A 15,253-nucleotide genomic window follows, 5' to 3' on the forward strand; every position below is an offset into this window, starting at 1 on the left:
AACAGGGGCCTCAGATGACCAGAACACATGGGACCAGACCAAACATCAATGAGCAAATTGATCTTTAATTTGCTAACCTGGAAGGCTTTGCTATCCATCATGGGCTTGGGCCTCAGCTATTTACACAGAATCACTATACAGTATTTACAACAAGATGCTAAACATAGCATCATTCTGGATAGGCAAAGAAGGGGTATGGAAAGGCTAGAACAAGGCCCTGAAATCAAAGTGTAAGCAGAAACCTGCAGGTGTGAGTGGAGGGAAAGGTAAGGGCAAATCATGAGAAAGCTTGGTGAGGTAGACATGAGAGAGGAAAAGGAAGCATGAAACTACTTCTGGTGCATGTGGGAAGAGTCCACTGGGACATCAAGCCTTCAAAATTAAATCTGGATTTAATTAAATCTCCTTGCTCAATGAAATGGACTCAACACCCCATATTCAACGCCTAGGAATATACCTGACTAGTAATAATCTTAAAACCCATGTCTGAAGGGGAAAATAACAGCCACAAGTCACCTTTGTGAGGAAAAAGAAGAAGGCAGTTAGAACCTTATAGACCATACCTTCTACCTCCCATACCAAAAAGTAATCCTGCTGATTAAATTCCTATGACAGGGGACTGAGAAGGTACAAAAGAGATACAGAGACAGAATCTTAAATAGACTTAAGAGACAGTAAAAAGAGTCAAGAGAGACACAGACAATGCAATGAAGGAGGAAAAGAACAAAAGCTCCAGCAGATCTGAACATGTGAATCATCCAAGTGACTTCACAAGTCACCTCTCCTCACCTCATCTTCCCCAAAGCTCCTCCCTCTTACTCCCAAATCTCTGGATTTTAGCTTTAACCAAGGAGTGGAGTTAGAATGAGGCCGGTACACGGGGACAATCTAAAATTCCATCTCACCAATTCAGATCCCCTCCTTATCCTGTACCAGAATATCAGGGCTTGAGTCGGAGCCAAGGGCAGATTAGGGTGAGAATAGACAGGATGGAGGACACGAGGCCACAAAGTCCCACAATTCCAGGACCACAGCGCCAGAGGCCTAGTTTGTCCAGTGGAATGAAGAGATCACAGGCATTTCTGACCACATCCAGCAGGAGAGGGGGATGACCTCGAAGGACCCGAGCCAGGAGCAAGACTCGGAGCCGAAGCTTCAGAGCCACCTGAGGCAGACCTCCTCCTGGAGCCCCTGGACCCCCAGGTCCCCCAGTTTCAATTCCTCCTGGGACTCCTCCTCCAGAACCCTTCAGTCGTCGACTACAAGCTGAAGACTCTTGTTCCATCAGTAGGCGAATCTCATAAGCATCACGACTCAAGTTCATGATGAGGGAAAACAGATAGTACCTGGGATACACAGGGGAGAAAGGTCAGTACAGATACATATACCCACTTAGCATATCCAACAGAATATTTAAACTTCTTTTCCCCATAGTGCAAAAGGATTACATATTAGAATACCAGAAGTGAATGTTATTACCCACTATTAGAAATGTCCTTCCACCTTTCTGTAACTAATGAGTTTATGTGTACCTTAAGATTCTGGCTTACAATAATGAGCATCACGAAATATTCCAAGATCAACCTCATATTTCACTTTTCCACTTGGCAACCCATTAGCATACACACATTCAACTTGAACTACAATAATGCAAAATTTTTTTTTTTTTTTAAATTTATTTATTCATTTATTTATTTTTGGCTGTGTTGGGTCTTCGTTTCTGTGCGAGGGCTTTCTCTAGTTGTGGCAAGCGGGGGCCACTCTTCATCGCGGTGCGCGGGCCTCTCACTGTCGCGGCCTCTCTTGCTGCAGAGCACAGGCTCCATACGCGCAGAGCTCAGTATTTGTAGCTCACGGGCCCAGCTGCTCCGTGGCACGTGGGATCTTCCCAGACCAGGGCTTGAACCCATGTACCCTGCATTGGCAGGCAGACTCTCAACCACTGCGCCACCAGGGAAGCCCAAATGCAAAATTTTTTAAAACAACACCTTCAGGACTTCCCTGGTGATGCCGTGGTTGAGAATCCGCCTGCCAGTGCAGGGGACACAGGTTCAATCCCTGATCCGGGAAGATCCCACATGCGCGGAGTAACTAAGCCCGTGTGCCACAACTACTGAGCCTGTGCTCTAGAGCCCTCGAGCCACAACTACTGAGCCCACATGCCACAACTACTGAAGCCCGCGCGCCTAGAGCCCGTGTTCTGCAACAAGAGAAGCCACAGCAATGAGAAGCCCGCGAACCGCAATGAAGAGTAGCCCCCACTCGCCCCAACCAGAGAAAATCCCGCACACAGCAATGAAGACCCAACGCAGCCAGAAACAATAAATAAATAAAATAAAATAATAAAATAAATAAATTTATATTAAAAAAAAACCTTCAGTTGTTTCAAAGACTCAAACACATAGACCATTTAAATCCAATACTTTTGTTAAAAGAAAACAAATAAAAAAACGACGCCAAGCTTGCCAAATGTGTTAGATTATAAATCCCTTAAGAACAGTCTACGTTTTTTGATTTTTAATCCATTCTGACAACAGTGGTCTGTATTCAATATAACTGTCCTACCTCTAATACATATCCTGAATCCACATCTATTGTACTCCACCACCACAGTCTAAGCTACCATCATATCTTGCTTGAACTACTACTTTAGTCTTTTAACTGGTTTCTCCACTGCCACTCTTGTCCCCCACCCCCAAGAATCTAGTTTCATATAGTAGCTGGCATAAACGTAAATCACATTATACCCTTTCTTAAAACTCTCCATGGTTTCCTTCCTATCACATTTAGAATAAAATACCTTAGACAGGCTTACAGAACTCAACATCTGACCCTGCCTCTCTAATTCCATCTTGTACCATTCTTTCCTTCAATCACTATGCTCCAGCCACACTGGTTTCTTTCTATATTTTGATCCCATTAAGCTTGTTCCTGCTTTAGGACCTTTACACTACCTCATCCCTCAACCTGGAATAATCTCTCTCCAAAATCTTCAAATGGCTGGCTCTTCCTTGCACTTTAGGTCAGAGCTTACATGTCACCTCTTCAGAGAAGACTTCTCTGACCCTCAATTCTAAAGTAGCAAACCATTTACTGTCTATCACATGACCCTATTTTAATTTCCTGCACAGCACTTACCACTCTCTGATGTTTTTCTTATTTATTGTTTCTTTGTCCCCTCCAATTACAATGTAAGCTCCATAGGAGCAGGGATGTTGTTTGTCTTTACCACTGTATCCCTTTGTCTAGACCAGTGCCTAGCACATAGTAAGAGCCGAATAAATATTTTTTTTCCGAATAAATATTTACTGAATAAAAGTATAAACATGGCATATAAACTCTTCTAGGGAGTTGCTTTTCCATACCACTCCAGCCATGCCTCTGCCCCCACCCTTCATACACCATAAGTCTTGTTATAACTGTAATCACTGAGAAAGATGAAAAGAAAAGAGAGACGTAAGTGGAGATGGAAAGATGCTAATATAAAATAACAAAGCAAATCATAGGGAAACAAATAATATGTATAGAGATCATTTTATTCCCAAATCATATTCCTTTCCACCTTCATTACAGCCTGCTCCTTAGTCCAAGCCAACATCATTTCTTGGCCATATTAGGGCATCTTCTCCTCTTTAGCATTACTGCAATCCATTTTCCGCACTACAGCCAGAGGGATCTTCTTTAAATGCAATTTGAATCATGTCACACCCCTACTTAGAACCCATTGTACTTAGGATAAAATTTAAACAAAACTAAATGAAAAAAATCCTACCATTACCGAGAAGTCCTTGCATGAATGATCTGGCCCATGTCTACCTGTCCAGTTTGAACTTATGCCCTTACTCAATACCATCCACCACACTGGCTTTCTTTCTACTGCTCTAATTCCATGAAGTTTTTCTTGGTTCAAGGCCTTAGAATGAGCTATTTTCTGTTTGGAATGGTCTTCTCTGCTACCGTTTGCTTTGTATAACTTCTACTCAGACATCAGGTCTGAAATAAAATTTAATTTTCTCTAAGAGTTCTTCTCTGACCTTTCGATCTAAATTAGCTTCCCCTGTTATGTATCTCATAACACCCTGTACTTCCCACAAATATTTGGTTTGGCGATTATTTGTTTTAATATCTGACTCCCCTACTAGACTAGAAGCTTCATGAGAGCAGGAACCATAGCTCTTTGGCTCTTTGCTTTATTCCCTGGCTCATAGTAAGCAGCTACTAAGTATTTTTAGAATGAATGAATGAACGAGTAAGCAGTGAGGGGCATAAACCTGTGGTATAGACAAAAGCGGAATTAAAGCAATGTAATGAATATCTAGTCTTGTCCAATCTTAGTCATTCATCATGAAAGAGCATCTGTCTTCCATCTGCCCCCATTCATTATTCTCTGATGGTTTAAGATCTAAATGAAGGTTAGAAGCCAAGTGATTAGGATGTGTATATTATGGGAAGGCCCTAAAAGATCATTCTCTCATGAAAGGCAAGCTATGCAGTATGGAAAATATGATAGGTCTTGTAGGATAAAAGGATATCAAACCTGAATGAACGCTGGGCCCACTTCTCCTGATCCACACGGGGAGCAAGTCCAGACTTTCCAGCCCACAGGACATTGTCACAGGCGAAGTACAAGGCTCTATTGAGGTGACTAACAGTGATGCAGAATCTCAGGACAACATCTGATAGGTGCACAGCTCGTTTGGCTGACTCAAGGGCATCTGCTGAGTTACCGAGGCGTAGAACTTGTGGGGATTAGCAAAGAAAAGGAAGGATTTGAAAGTAGAGAGGCAAACAGAGAGCAAGACACAGAAAAAGAGAGAAAGCAAGAGAGTGAAAGTCGAGCAAGTAACAGGAACAATAATGAACAATTTTTTAAAAAAAGAGTAGAAATAGTTCAATTTTTTTTATGTCCAATTTTTATTAATTTGTGTCCCAGTTTAGTTTTCTCAAATTTGCCTCATTCTTTCCAATCCTTCATTACTCTTACACCTGCTCTCTCACCTCAACCGGGAGGCTTGCAGAGGATACGGGTAGAGGCAAATGAGGGAGAATCGGCAGAGAAGGTCAAAAACAAGGAGGGACTAAGGAAGAATAGCTGGGGATGGAGGAAGTGTTGAGGTAATAAAAGGAAAGGCACAATTACTTACGCTTTCTCCCTAGGCTCAGATGACCCTCCAGTTGTCGAATCTGTTTCTGTAACTCAGAACTGGCCCCATGTTTCTGCAGTGCATGGCCAAGAAGGGAGCAAGCATACTGGGCAGCCCTGGAGGAGAGAGAGGAGAGAGAGGTAAGGTAAGGTGGAGACCTCCCTCCTCTCCCCCTCAAAAATGTACTTCAAAAGGCAAGTATGTACTCCCCCTTCCCCTGTTTGAGACCATTCCCTTTCCTCCTCTTCATGGCCATATCTCACTGTTTCTCCTCCAGGCCAGGGGAAGAGACAGGCGTAAGAATAAAAAGGAGCCTAGAAGGGGTTGGGAAGCACTACTTCGAATTCAGGAAATAAGAGATCTGATAATGTAAGGCCTGAAGAGAACAATGAAGGCGGCAGGGGGTCCATCACAAGCACAACAGTGTGAGCATGTATGTGATATGTGAGGGAGTGGTGGAGAGTTGGAGGACAGGTTATTCTTCAAAATAGGTGAACTAAGAGATTTTCCAGGCCCTTGAGATGAATCGAGACTAGAAGGCAAGGCGGAGGCAGAGGAGCTAGCGGGTGACAGTAGGGTGAGGGGACACGGGAACTTCGGAGTGCCTCCTCCGCTCTGGGAAGAGTCCAGGTCGCTATCTGCCACGGGGCGAACGCTCCTCATTCCACCATCGCCCAGTGAGGAAAGTGCTGGTCTTACGTGAACACGCAACCCTGATTGGCCTCCCCGCCGGCCCACTCGTGCCTCAGTTTCCCCATCTTTCCCGCGAGCAGAAACGAACCATGGCCTCACGGCCGGCTCAAATCAGCCCCTCGGTCCGTCCGGGCCCCCGTAGCCCGATCTGACCCTTTATGACCCCCGTAGTGTGAACTGACCTCGCCTCAAGAAGGTCTTCCTCTGCCCGCCCTCCCCCCATTCCTATTTGGGCCGCACCTACACAGCCGCTCCCGGGCCTGGCTCTGAGCGCTGAAGCGGACCCAGGCGTCCATGACAGCGGCAGCCCCGGCTCCACAGCTTCGCTCCCGCCCCACTTCCCGCCCCTAGTCACGCCTCCTGGACGACCCAACGGTGCCGCGCGAGGGACAAACATCGTCCGAAAATAAAGGGAGTGGAGCCGGCCCCTGAAGCGGAACTTCAGAACGAGAAGCCCTTGTCTCTGGGCCTACACCTGCGTGTTTTTTGTGCGTGTCTCCGTCGCCTTGTCCTCTAATCAGATGATCTCTGTTTCCTAAGCACACCTCCAGAGGCACATTCTTCTTTAAATATTCTGGACCAAGGGCGGGGCTTGCAGGAGTCCGGGCGTAGCGAGACTGCGCCGCAGTGCTCCCGCCAGGGCCGCTAGGATAGGGTTGCCCCCAACCCTGGGGTGTTTCCAGCAGAACACCCCCAACACACACACACTCACTCGCACGCTACGACCGAATCCAGGGCTCTAGGGGCTAAAGAAGTCTATGGAAGTAGAAGCCAGCACCAGATCCCTGTTCCCTGCAGGACCCTGACAGTTGAACAGGTGACCTCCAGAATACAGACGGAGAGTCTCCAGAGACAGAGGCTTTAGTGGACGAAATTCGCAAAATACCCAACTCATATCCTTAAAAGGAGAGAGAAGAAACAGTGGACGCAGCTAACCTCTTCAAACCCACACTTCATCCCCCTACCCCTTTCCCTTCCAGGTCACCATGTCGGCAGGCAACGGCACCCCTTGGGGGTCAGCAGCGGGATCAGGAGTAGAGGTGGAGGGCGCAGAGCTGCTCACCTTCTCAGCTGCCGCCAAGGTCCGAGTGGGAGTGAGTGTTGCGCTGTTTGTTTCTTCGGCTGGAGGAACCTGGCCGTGCTGTTGTCAGTGGCACGGCCGCAACCCAGCCAGCTCCGCCCCTCTCCGGTAAGACGACTCTTTGCCCATTTAGCAGCTGCCGACTTACTGGTCACTTTTGTGGTTATGACCATAGATATAGTTATGCCACCAGGAATATCACTGTTCAATGGCTGGCCGGGGACATCGCGTGTCGGACACTCATGTTCCTGAACTAACGGCCATGTATGCCGCAGCTTTCCTGCCTGTGGTCATTGGGCTCGACCGCCAGGCAGCCGTACTCCACCCGCTTGAACCCCGCTCAACTGGAAGGAAACTTCTGGGAGCAGCCTGGGTACTCGTTTTCCCGCTTGCCTGGAAGGTGAGTGACTTGTCGGAACTCAGGGCTAGACTGGACAAGAATTTGGGTACACAACAGGAGCCTTCGGATTCAAGGGGTGTGCTTGGCCGTGGTCACCGTTAATCCTCAGCGTGGGGCCTCTGCTATCTCTCTTGCAAGTTAAGATCATTGCATGTTAATTTGTACTTCTGTTAAGAGCCTTTGTTTTTACTACACTTGGCTTCCACCTCTTTGCCTCCTCCGAGTCCCACCTTCTTCAGATTATTGCAGAAAAACTCTAGGGCATGGTGGAAACATATACGGGAAGACATTAAGAAGACAGTGAAATCAGGGGCTTTGGGTAAAACTTTGTGGTACATTCATTCATCAATTCAGAAACTAATGTGCATCCCCCAGGTGCGTTCAAATGCTCTATCAAGGATAGAGCAACAAAGTCCTGCCTTCAAGAAATTTATAGACTAGTGCAGAGTCAAATTAGTACGCAATTACAATACAGCGTGCAGTTAAGCATTATGCTAAAGGTAAGCATAAGGAGCTAAAGAACTGTCCAAGACCCACTCTTGGACAGTCAGGGAAAGCGTCCTGACTTCCCAGAGATGTTACAATTTGATTCTTGAAAGATAGGTGTTAAGACAAATTACAGCAGGAGGAATGCTGGAGAAGGTGGAGGGTGGATGATCTCAAAGAAGCTGCAGCTAAAGTTGAGGACTAGAAAATGGTGAGTAATGAGCCTGGAGGGGAAGGAAGAACCAGATCACAAATATTAAGCTTGTACTTTATCCTGAGGGCAGTAGAGAGACACCAAAGTAAAAGGTGGAGAATGATATAATCAGATTTGTATTTTTTACTCTGGCTTTATTGTGGGTGTCAAAACTGGAACAAAAGGGAGCATCTGAACTTGAGTACCAAGTAATCAAATCTCAATATTGAAAATGAACTAGAAATCTAGAAAAAAAAAGCTAAGCAATTTCTTCAAAAAAAACCCAAAACCACTACCACCATCTGGGAGGAGGGTGTAAAGCAGCATCTCTGAGTCTAGGGTTAGGATTGTCAGGGAGAGGGCTAAAATTTCAGTCTCTGGAATAATGCATTACAGAGTCAGATTTAAGATTTGATCCTTAAATCCTCAAATATTAGAAATATAAGTTAAAACAGTTTAGTCTGACTGCAGTTCTAAGACAAACAAAAAAATATTGCTTCCAACAATATGTTGCAAACAGGACCTCTGCTACCCAAAGTTTTAAAAAGCAGCATGTTGCCTCAGTGCAAAAGGAATTAGTTGGGTTTATATGAAGCAAATTTTAGATGTGGACTGGGAATTAGAATTAGGATTGCTTTTTTTGTTCGTTTGTATTACTTTGCTCTGTTTTTCCTGAGTCTAGGCTCTACCACTAACTAGCTGGATGACTTTGGATAAATCACTTGAAACATATAGGCCACAAGATTATGGAATAGGAGATGCATTTCATCCTTTCTTAGAGCCTGACAATCCAACGACAACAATGCAATCTCTATTTGCTTCAATAGCAAACTGACGGTAACATGATTCAGGTGCGAAAGGTGTTATTTTGGGCTCTAAATTAGCGACCTCTTGTATAAATTCTGCATTGCCCATATGTTGCATTTAAAATATTAGTGTCAATAAAAAATTGTTATTAGTATGGTAAAGGGAATATTGGTGTAGTTAGAAATTATTTTTGTAGACTCAAGTTTTCAAGTATCAGAGGTAAAGACTTCTACAGCAGGTAAATTGCACATAAAATAGGGAAAGGAGAGTCAGAGGTAGGGCTATGGACCAAAACATAAGTCCAGGAGACTTGCCTATTTTTTAAATTAATTAATTAATCAGGTTGTGCCAGGTCTTAGTAGCGGCAGGCGGGCCCCTTAGTTGTGGCATTCGAACTCTTAATTGTGGCATGCATGTGGGATCTAGTTGCCTGACCAGGGATCGAACCCTGCCCCCTGCACTGGGAGCGTGGAGTCTTCTACGCCACCAGGGAAGTCCTGTCTATTTTTAAACCCCTTCTCACAACCTGTCAAGTATTTCTAGGCATGGTGCAAAATCTCGCCCCCAGCCCCCAAGAAAACGGCCAGAAACATATGGACTCAAGATAGGGGAAAACGGTAGAGGCACCAACAGTGACAGGCCCGCCTACCGCAAAAAAAAAAAAAAAAGGGGGAAGAGGAAAGACCACTTCCCAACTAGCTCAGAATAGCCTGATCATAACTCCAAGCAGTTCATAAAATTGTATGTCTGTGGCTCATACTATTCACCTTTCCTAAAAGTCCCTCATGCCTGCTGAAATCACTTTCCAAATGCCTTCCTTGTATCTAGAAATTTGATACCTACTAAGCTTGCCTTTTATCTAACTAGTAGTGACTCAATCTACTTTACCTGAAACTCAGGTACTAACCCTGAAGCTCTCAACTGAAAAATACTCATTACTGATTCAAACCAAAAACCCAGGTTACCAAAAAGGAGAAAGGGCAGCCAACAGCACTTGGAAAATGTTACATTTTATTATTTAACGCTGTTTCACCGTTATAGTTGTACACATGACTATTACTACAGGTCACTTTACAGTGACTGCAAAATGGCCTGAAATTTTAGCAGCACCCATTTTACACAAGATTTCTTTTTTCCACAGAATCACAGACACATCAGGAAAATAAGTTCAGCTTAAAATGTTGGTGAGGAAAACAAAAAAATGTTGGTGAGGTGGTAGAGATATCCTTTGATAAAATGCAATGTTAGAACAGTACTTGAGAAGACAGGGTTCTTTAAGTCCCAGATTTAACAAACATAGCCTAAGAGGAAGATAGGGATTTTCAAGATACATTCCTAACCTTTTAAATATGGCACCATGGATGTACCATTACTCAGCACTGCAGGAAATTAAGAACGAATTGGAATTATGCACTGTATTAGCTCCCAAGTTTTCTCAACAATCTCATTAAAAAAAAAAAAAAAAGAATTGGGAAGAGATACTGTTGAACTGGTGGGTAGGTTGGCATGGGAGGGGAAAGGGAGACCAGTTCTAATAGTCCTTGACTCCACTCCAGCTGTTCTGTTCCACACCGTCTGCTGAGCTGGTCCAGTCCCCTTCACTCAGTGTCACCAAAAGCAGCTTCAAGGCTTGATGGCAAGAGACCACCTCTTCACCTTCTGCTGCCTCTTTCTGCTGCCACTGACTGCCATGACCGTCTGCTATAGCCGCACCGTCCTCAGTGTGTCCAGTCCCCGGACAAGGAAGGGGAACCATGGTGAGACCCCCAACCCCCAGGCCCTAACCCGTACCCTAAAACTATTGCCTCTAGCCTCGTAAATTTGATAGCTATCTATCAAACCAAAAGTGAGTTGCTAACCATATCTCTAGCAGCTGATGCTGCACATAACTTTATTGAATGCCTTCAATTCTAACCAGCCACTAGCCATCATTCTCTGAAGTGGAGTTAGCTGGGCAAGAATTAAGGAGAAGGGTGATCAGTATTCCTTTGCTCTTGGACACCAACAAGACTTCAAATAGACTTTGTAGCTTCATGGAACACAACAGCACCTCAATCGAAACCTTTTTTGCAGCACGTCTGTCATAATCTCTGGTGGGAGGGGAGCGTATAGTCCCAGGTTGGGGAGGGGAAGAGGGCTTGTACCATTCTCTTCCTTATAAGGGGAGAGCTCCATCTCACTATTTCTGCCCATCCATCAACTCAGAAGCTGAGTGGTTCTGAATTTGAGTGTATTTTCCAAGTTCCCAGCCCCTGCCGGTGAATTTGCCCTCTGCCGCTCCTTAGACAATCGCCCCCATGTTCATCTTCAGGGTCTGCGACTGGCCCTGCTTGTCTTGCAGACCTTCGTCCTCTGCTAGACATTTTATAACCTGCTGGGTCTTTGGTACTGGTTCTCTCCCACCATGCTAATTGAAGTGCCTCCCAGCCTCAGCCACATCCTTTTCCTCTTTGGCCTCCTCAATGCTCCTCTGGATCCTCTCCTCTATGGGGCCTTCACCGTTTGGCTGCCGAAGAGGGCACCAAGAACTTAGTATAGACTCCTCCAGGGAAGGAGGTTCTGGGAGAATGCCCCAGCAGGAGATTCAGACCCTTAGACAGATGAAGGTACAAAGGTGGCAGCAAGAAAGGCAGGAGAAACAAAAGAGACATTCCTATGACATCCATTTGCTCAGGAGAGCATGTTTAAGAACAGAATAATTATTCTCTAGTATCATGAGAACATCTCACTTGTACCCCTGGCTCCCTTAGCTTCCAAAAGAAAGAAAGAAATACTGAGCAGTGTTTCTACTTTGACCCTAGGTGAGACTTGAGACTATATTTAATGTAGAAACTCACACAGAATTCAGTCCCTGGAAGAAGTATCTTCGCAGTGACCCAGAGTGTCTTACTGTAAATAGTGCTTCAGAGCTTGCAATGTTAGAACAGGAAAGTAATTTTAGAAAACAAAAATTGGACATTTATTCATAACTCAAAAGAAACACTAAGCAGGTAGGGTAAGAGATTAAGTATAGATGCAGTGAGTTCCACCCCAGCCCTATTTCTCCAAGGCTGCATAGTCAAACGGAATCTCTGGAGAGAACACCTGGACAACAGAGGATGGGTCAGCGACGCCTCCGGTCTGGACTCCTGCTGCGTCTGCGGCCACCTCTAGGGAGAAGGAAAAGGGGCAGGGTCCATCAGAGGGACATAATGCCGTGTCCTTATTCTGTTTTGCTCATATTTCCTCCACTAAGATAGTGTTTCCCCTCTCCACTTTACCTCCTCTTGCCCTTGGGTGGACCCCGAACAAAACACCAGTCTACGCTGATCGGCTGTCCCATCAAGTCCTGGCCATTGAGTCCTTCCATAGCAGCTTGGGCCTCCTTGTATGTTTCATACTCAACTAGAGTATACCCCTGGAACAAGTGAAAAGACAGATTACCAAAACTCTCCTATTCCACCAAGCTTTTTTCTACTCAAACAGAAAAATCCATAAACTCTAAACAACAAATGTACGTTATATATCCCTATTATATATACAACTTGTCTGTCTGTTTCTGCCTGTCTCTTTGCTATGTCTAACAAAATCAATTCCCAAAGTCATTTTATTTCAACTTTACTCTTGGCCAACCACAGCAAACATGGGAGAACTACCAATGCTGTCTAAGGTTTATGGGTGAAGAGAAGCAATGGAGTATCACTCAGAATACCTTTAGGTATCCTGTACGTCTGTCCAGGTTGAGATGGATGTTTTTTATTTCTCCATACTCTGCAAATTTATCATGGATGTCTTCTTCCGTGGCTTCCTCATGGACTCCAGTAACAAAGAGAATCCAACCTTCAACAGCTGTTCGGGAAGGGAGGGAGGTTGTTTGAGCACATGAAAGAAAAACTTCAAGCAAGATCACAGAAGTAGAGTGTGTGCAGACTCCACAGAGACTGGCTAAGCTACCTCTGACCCCATTCCTACTGGGTTTTATTTCATTGGCCCCTAATTCTCTACAGACAGACAGGTTCCATTTACTTACAGCGCTGTGGTCCGGGTTCATCGCCATCCTGCTCCACGCTGTCATAATCCTCACGCATCCGCGCTCGAGACCCCTCTTCTATTAGAAAGACACAGGAGATCACCGGAAATCCCCCTCCTCCCACTGTTCACCATGAGTCTTTATGGGGACTCCAAAGCTCGTCGCTCTCGCCACTCTAGACCCCATTCCACCCACAAACACTCACCGGAGCCAAAGCCACGGCCCTTCCGTTTCTTCGCTTTTTCTTTCAGTTTGTGGATGCTCTCTGCAGCCCCAGAAGTGAAAGAATAAGTGAGAAAGATAACAGTTATTTACAACAATAGTCTCCTTCCAAGACATTATCTGAAACCAGACCCCACCACCTCCAGGTTCAGTCCCTTCCCGGCCCGCCCCCATTCCTCCCATCGGGGGCGGAGTCTCCAACCAACCGAAACCCAGTTCCCCGGCTCCCATCCTCCCTACTGGGGGGAAAGATTATATTTTCCTAATACGTCCTTCTCTCGCACCTTCCCCGCTTCCCGCAGCCGCCTCCACCGTCCTCACCGTCCCCATCCTCATCCATGGCGAAATCCTCGCCCCCGGCCTCATGAAGATCCAGTACATCCGCCATCTTGCCTAAGCTCTAACTCTCGTCCGTGGCGCTCAAGCACTTGGCTCCTCGGGAAACTGTCGCGGATGGGAAAGGTCTCCAGTCAAGTTGACCAATTAAAAACTAACTCTAAGTCCTGCCCTCGGCGCGGTAATAATACGCAGTGGAGGCGGGCCTACTTTGGGAAAATACCGGAAGTGCTCCTGTAGCCATCTTAAGCGGGTCGCGAGCAGAAGGGGGCAACCCTGTGTGGAACACGCTGGGGGTGTGGGCGGAGTTAGTGACTTACTCTTACCTAGAGCAGACAACGAGAAACACTACTGACAGTGAAGCCCAGCCTAATTTTATTAGAGGGTTGCTTTTCGTCTCTTTTCATTCCATACCAGGAAATGGAAGTTGAAGAAAGTTTTTTCTCTAAAAACGTGCAGGCCTATACTGTTCCGAGGAGCAGCCGGATCTGTGATGGAAGCATTAAAAAAAAAAATTGGTCAGCAATGCTGCCTCAAAAAGCTGCTTCTGGAACGTACTGCAGCATGGCCTTTCTCTCTCAGAAAATCAGCAGACCTGGGTGTCCGTGTTGATTGATGAGACAGATATCAACTTTTCTTTTTTAAAAAATAATCTCTCTGGGAATTCCCTGGTGGTCCAGTGGTTAGGACTCCCGCTTTCACTGCAGGCGGGGTTCAATCCCTGGTCAGGGAACTAAGATCCTGCAAGCTGCCTGGCGCGGCCAAAAAAAAAAAAAAACTAAAAATCTCTCAAACTCTGCCTACCACCTCTGGGAATTAAAATATCATGGCTTTAAACAAAATAGGGGCTTTAGCTTCTTTGAGGATAGTACAGATATTTCACGTTTAAAAACCCAGGAGTTGGGCTTCCCTGGTGGCGCAGTGGTTGAGGGTCCGCCTGCCGATGCAGGGGACGCGGGTTCGTGCCCCGGTCTGGGGGGATCCCGCGTGCCGCGGAGCGGCTGGGCCCGTGGGTCATGGCTGCTGGGCCTGCGCGTCCGGAGCCTGTGCTCTGCAATGGGAGAGGCCACAAAGGGGAGAGGCCCGTGTACCAAAAAAAAAAAAAAAAAAAAAACCCAGGAGTTGAGGCAAGGAAAATATTGCCCCCACGTTCTGAAATCCGACGTAGGCCTTACACAAACAATAGTGAACTGCATATTCACTTATTTATTAATTTTTAAATCAAACAGTTATGAATGCCTGTATGTGTGTCTAATATTAGAAGAGGTGCTAGCAAGACAAGGGGAAATACTTGCATTATCAACAATCACTTTATAATAACATTATGAAAGTGATCGTTGCCATCACAACGCACTAAGGCAATACAAAGAAAGTTTCTAATAGGATGGGAAGTAAGAGTGCATTTAAGGGAGGGCTTCCATTTAAACTTGGCCTTTAAGTCTGGGTACTTTCCCAGGCAAAGGAGTTGTATTGAGACTAAGATACACTAATCCGTTCTCTGCAATATGTAGTGTGATCTTTTAAAAAATCAGTTGGTCACATCTCTACTAAATACCCTTACTTGGGGCTTCCCTGGTGGCGCAGTGGTTGAGAGTCCGCCTGCCGATGCAGGGGACGCGGGTTCGTGCCCCGTTCCGGGAAGATCCCACATGCTGCGGAGCGGCTAGGCCCGTGAGCCATGGCCGCTGAGCCTGCGCGTCCGGAGCCTGTGCTCCGCAACGGGAGAGGCCACAACAGTGAGAGGCCCGTGTACCGCAAAAAAAAAAAAAAAACCCTTACTTGACTTATTTTTGCACTTAGAATAAAGTTCAGACTCACACAGCCTGCTCTGCCTATGTCTCCAAACTCTTCCACCACCATTCTTCCCTCTCACCCATTAAGC

General features: G+C 45.8%; 3 protein-coding genes across 7 annotated transcripts; 1 reads left to right on the top strand and 2 right to left on the bottom strand.

Moving 5' to 3' along the window:
• Positions 1-47: 47 nt before the first annotated feature.
• PEX11B (peroxisomal biogenesis factor 11 beta) lies at positions 48-6,167 on the bottom strand. Of its 2 annotated transcripts, none has more exons than XM_032618623.1 (4): positions 6,078-6,167; positions 5,145-5,260; positions 4,538-4,739; positions 48-1,346 (listed from the first exon to the last, which is right to left on the bottom strand). In XM_032618623.1, exons 1-4 carry the CDS (start codon positions 6,131-6,133, stop codon positions 941-943), a joined length of 780 nt encoding a protein of 259 aa, XP_032474514.1. In that variant the 5' UTR covers positions 6,134-6,167; the 3' UTR covers positions 48-940. The 2 variants fall into 2 exon arrangements, with proteins under 2 accessions (XP_032474514.1, XP_032474566.1); XM_032618675.1 differs by having other exon boundaries at positions 6,020-6,136.
• A 305-nt stretch (positions 6,168-6,472) lies between these two features.
• On the top strand, positions 6,473-10,482 carry LOC116746975 (gonadotropin-releasing hormone II receptor-like). Its single transcript, XM_032618792.1, is given in 5 exon segments — positions 6,473-6,962; positions 6,965-7,095; positions 7,098-7,167; positions 7,170-7,318; positions 10,361-10,482. Coding segments are annotated over 5 exon segments (567 nt in total). The 5' UTR covers positions 6,473-6,823; the 3' UTR covers positions 10,439-10,482.
• RBM8A (RNA binding motif protein 8A) lies at positions 9,795-14,299 on the bottom strand. Of its 4 annotated transcripts, none has more exons than XM_032618935.1 (6): positions 13,320-14,299; positions 13,019-13,078; positions 12,814-12,888; positions 12,496-12,632; positions 12,065-12,201; positions 9,795-11,953 (listed from the first exon to the last, which is right to left on the bottom strand). In XM_032618935.1, the coding sequence occupies exons 1-6, from the start codon at positions 13,414-13,416 to the stop codon at positions 11,908-11,910; spliced, it is 552 nt and encodes a 183-aa protein (XP_032474826.1). In that variant the 5' UTR covers positions 13,417-14,299; the 3' UTR covers positions 9,795-11,907. The 4 variants fall into 4 exon arrangements, with proteins under 4 accessions (XP_032474826.1, XP_032474780.1, XP_032474932.1 ...); XM_032618889.1 differs by having other exon boundaries at positions 12,814-12,891; positions 13,320-14,295; XM_032619041.1 differs by having other exon boundaries at positions 13,357-14,293.
• Between the last annotated feature and the right edge of the window lie 954 nt (positions 14,300-15,253).

The sequence above is a fragment of the Phocoena sinus genome, chromosome 1, assembly GCF_008692025.1.
Source record: "Phocoena sinus isolate mPhoSin1 chromosome 1, mPhoSin1.pri, whole genome shotgun sequence".
NCBI lineage: Eukaryota > Metazoa > Chordata > Mammalia > Artiodactyla > Phocoenidae > Phocoena > Phocoena sinus.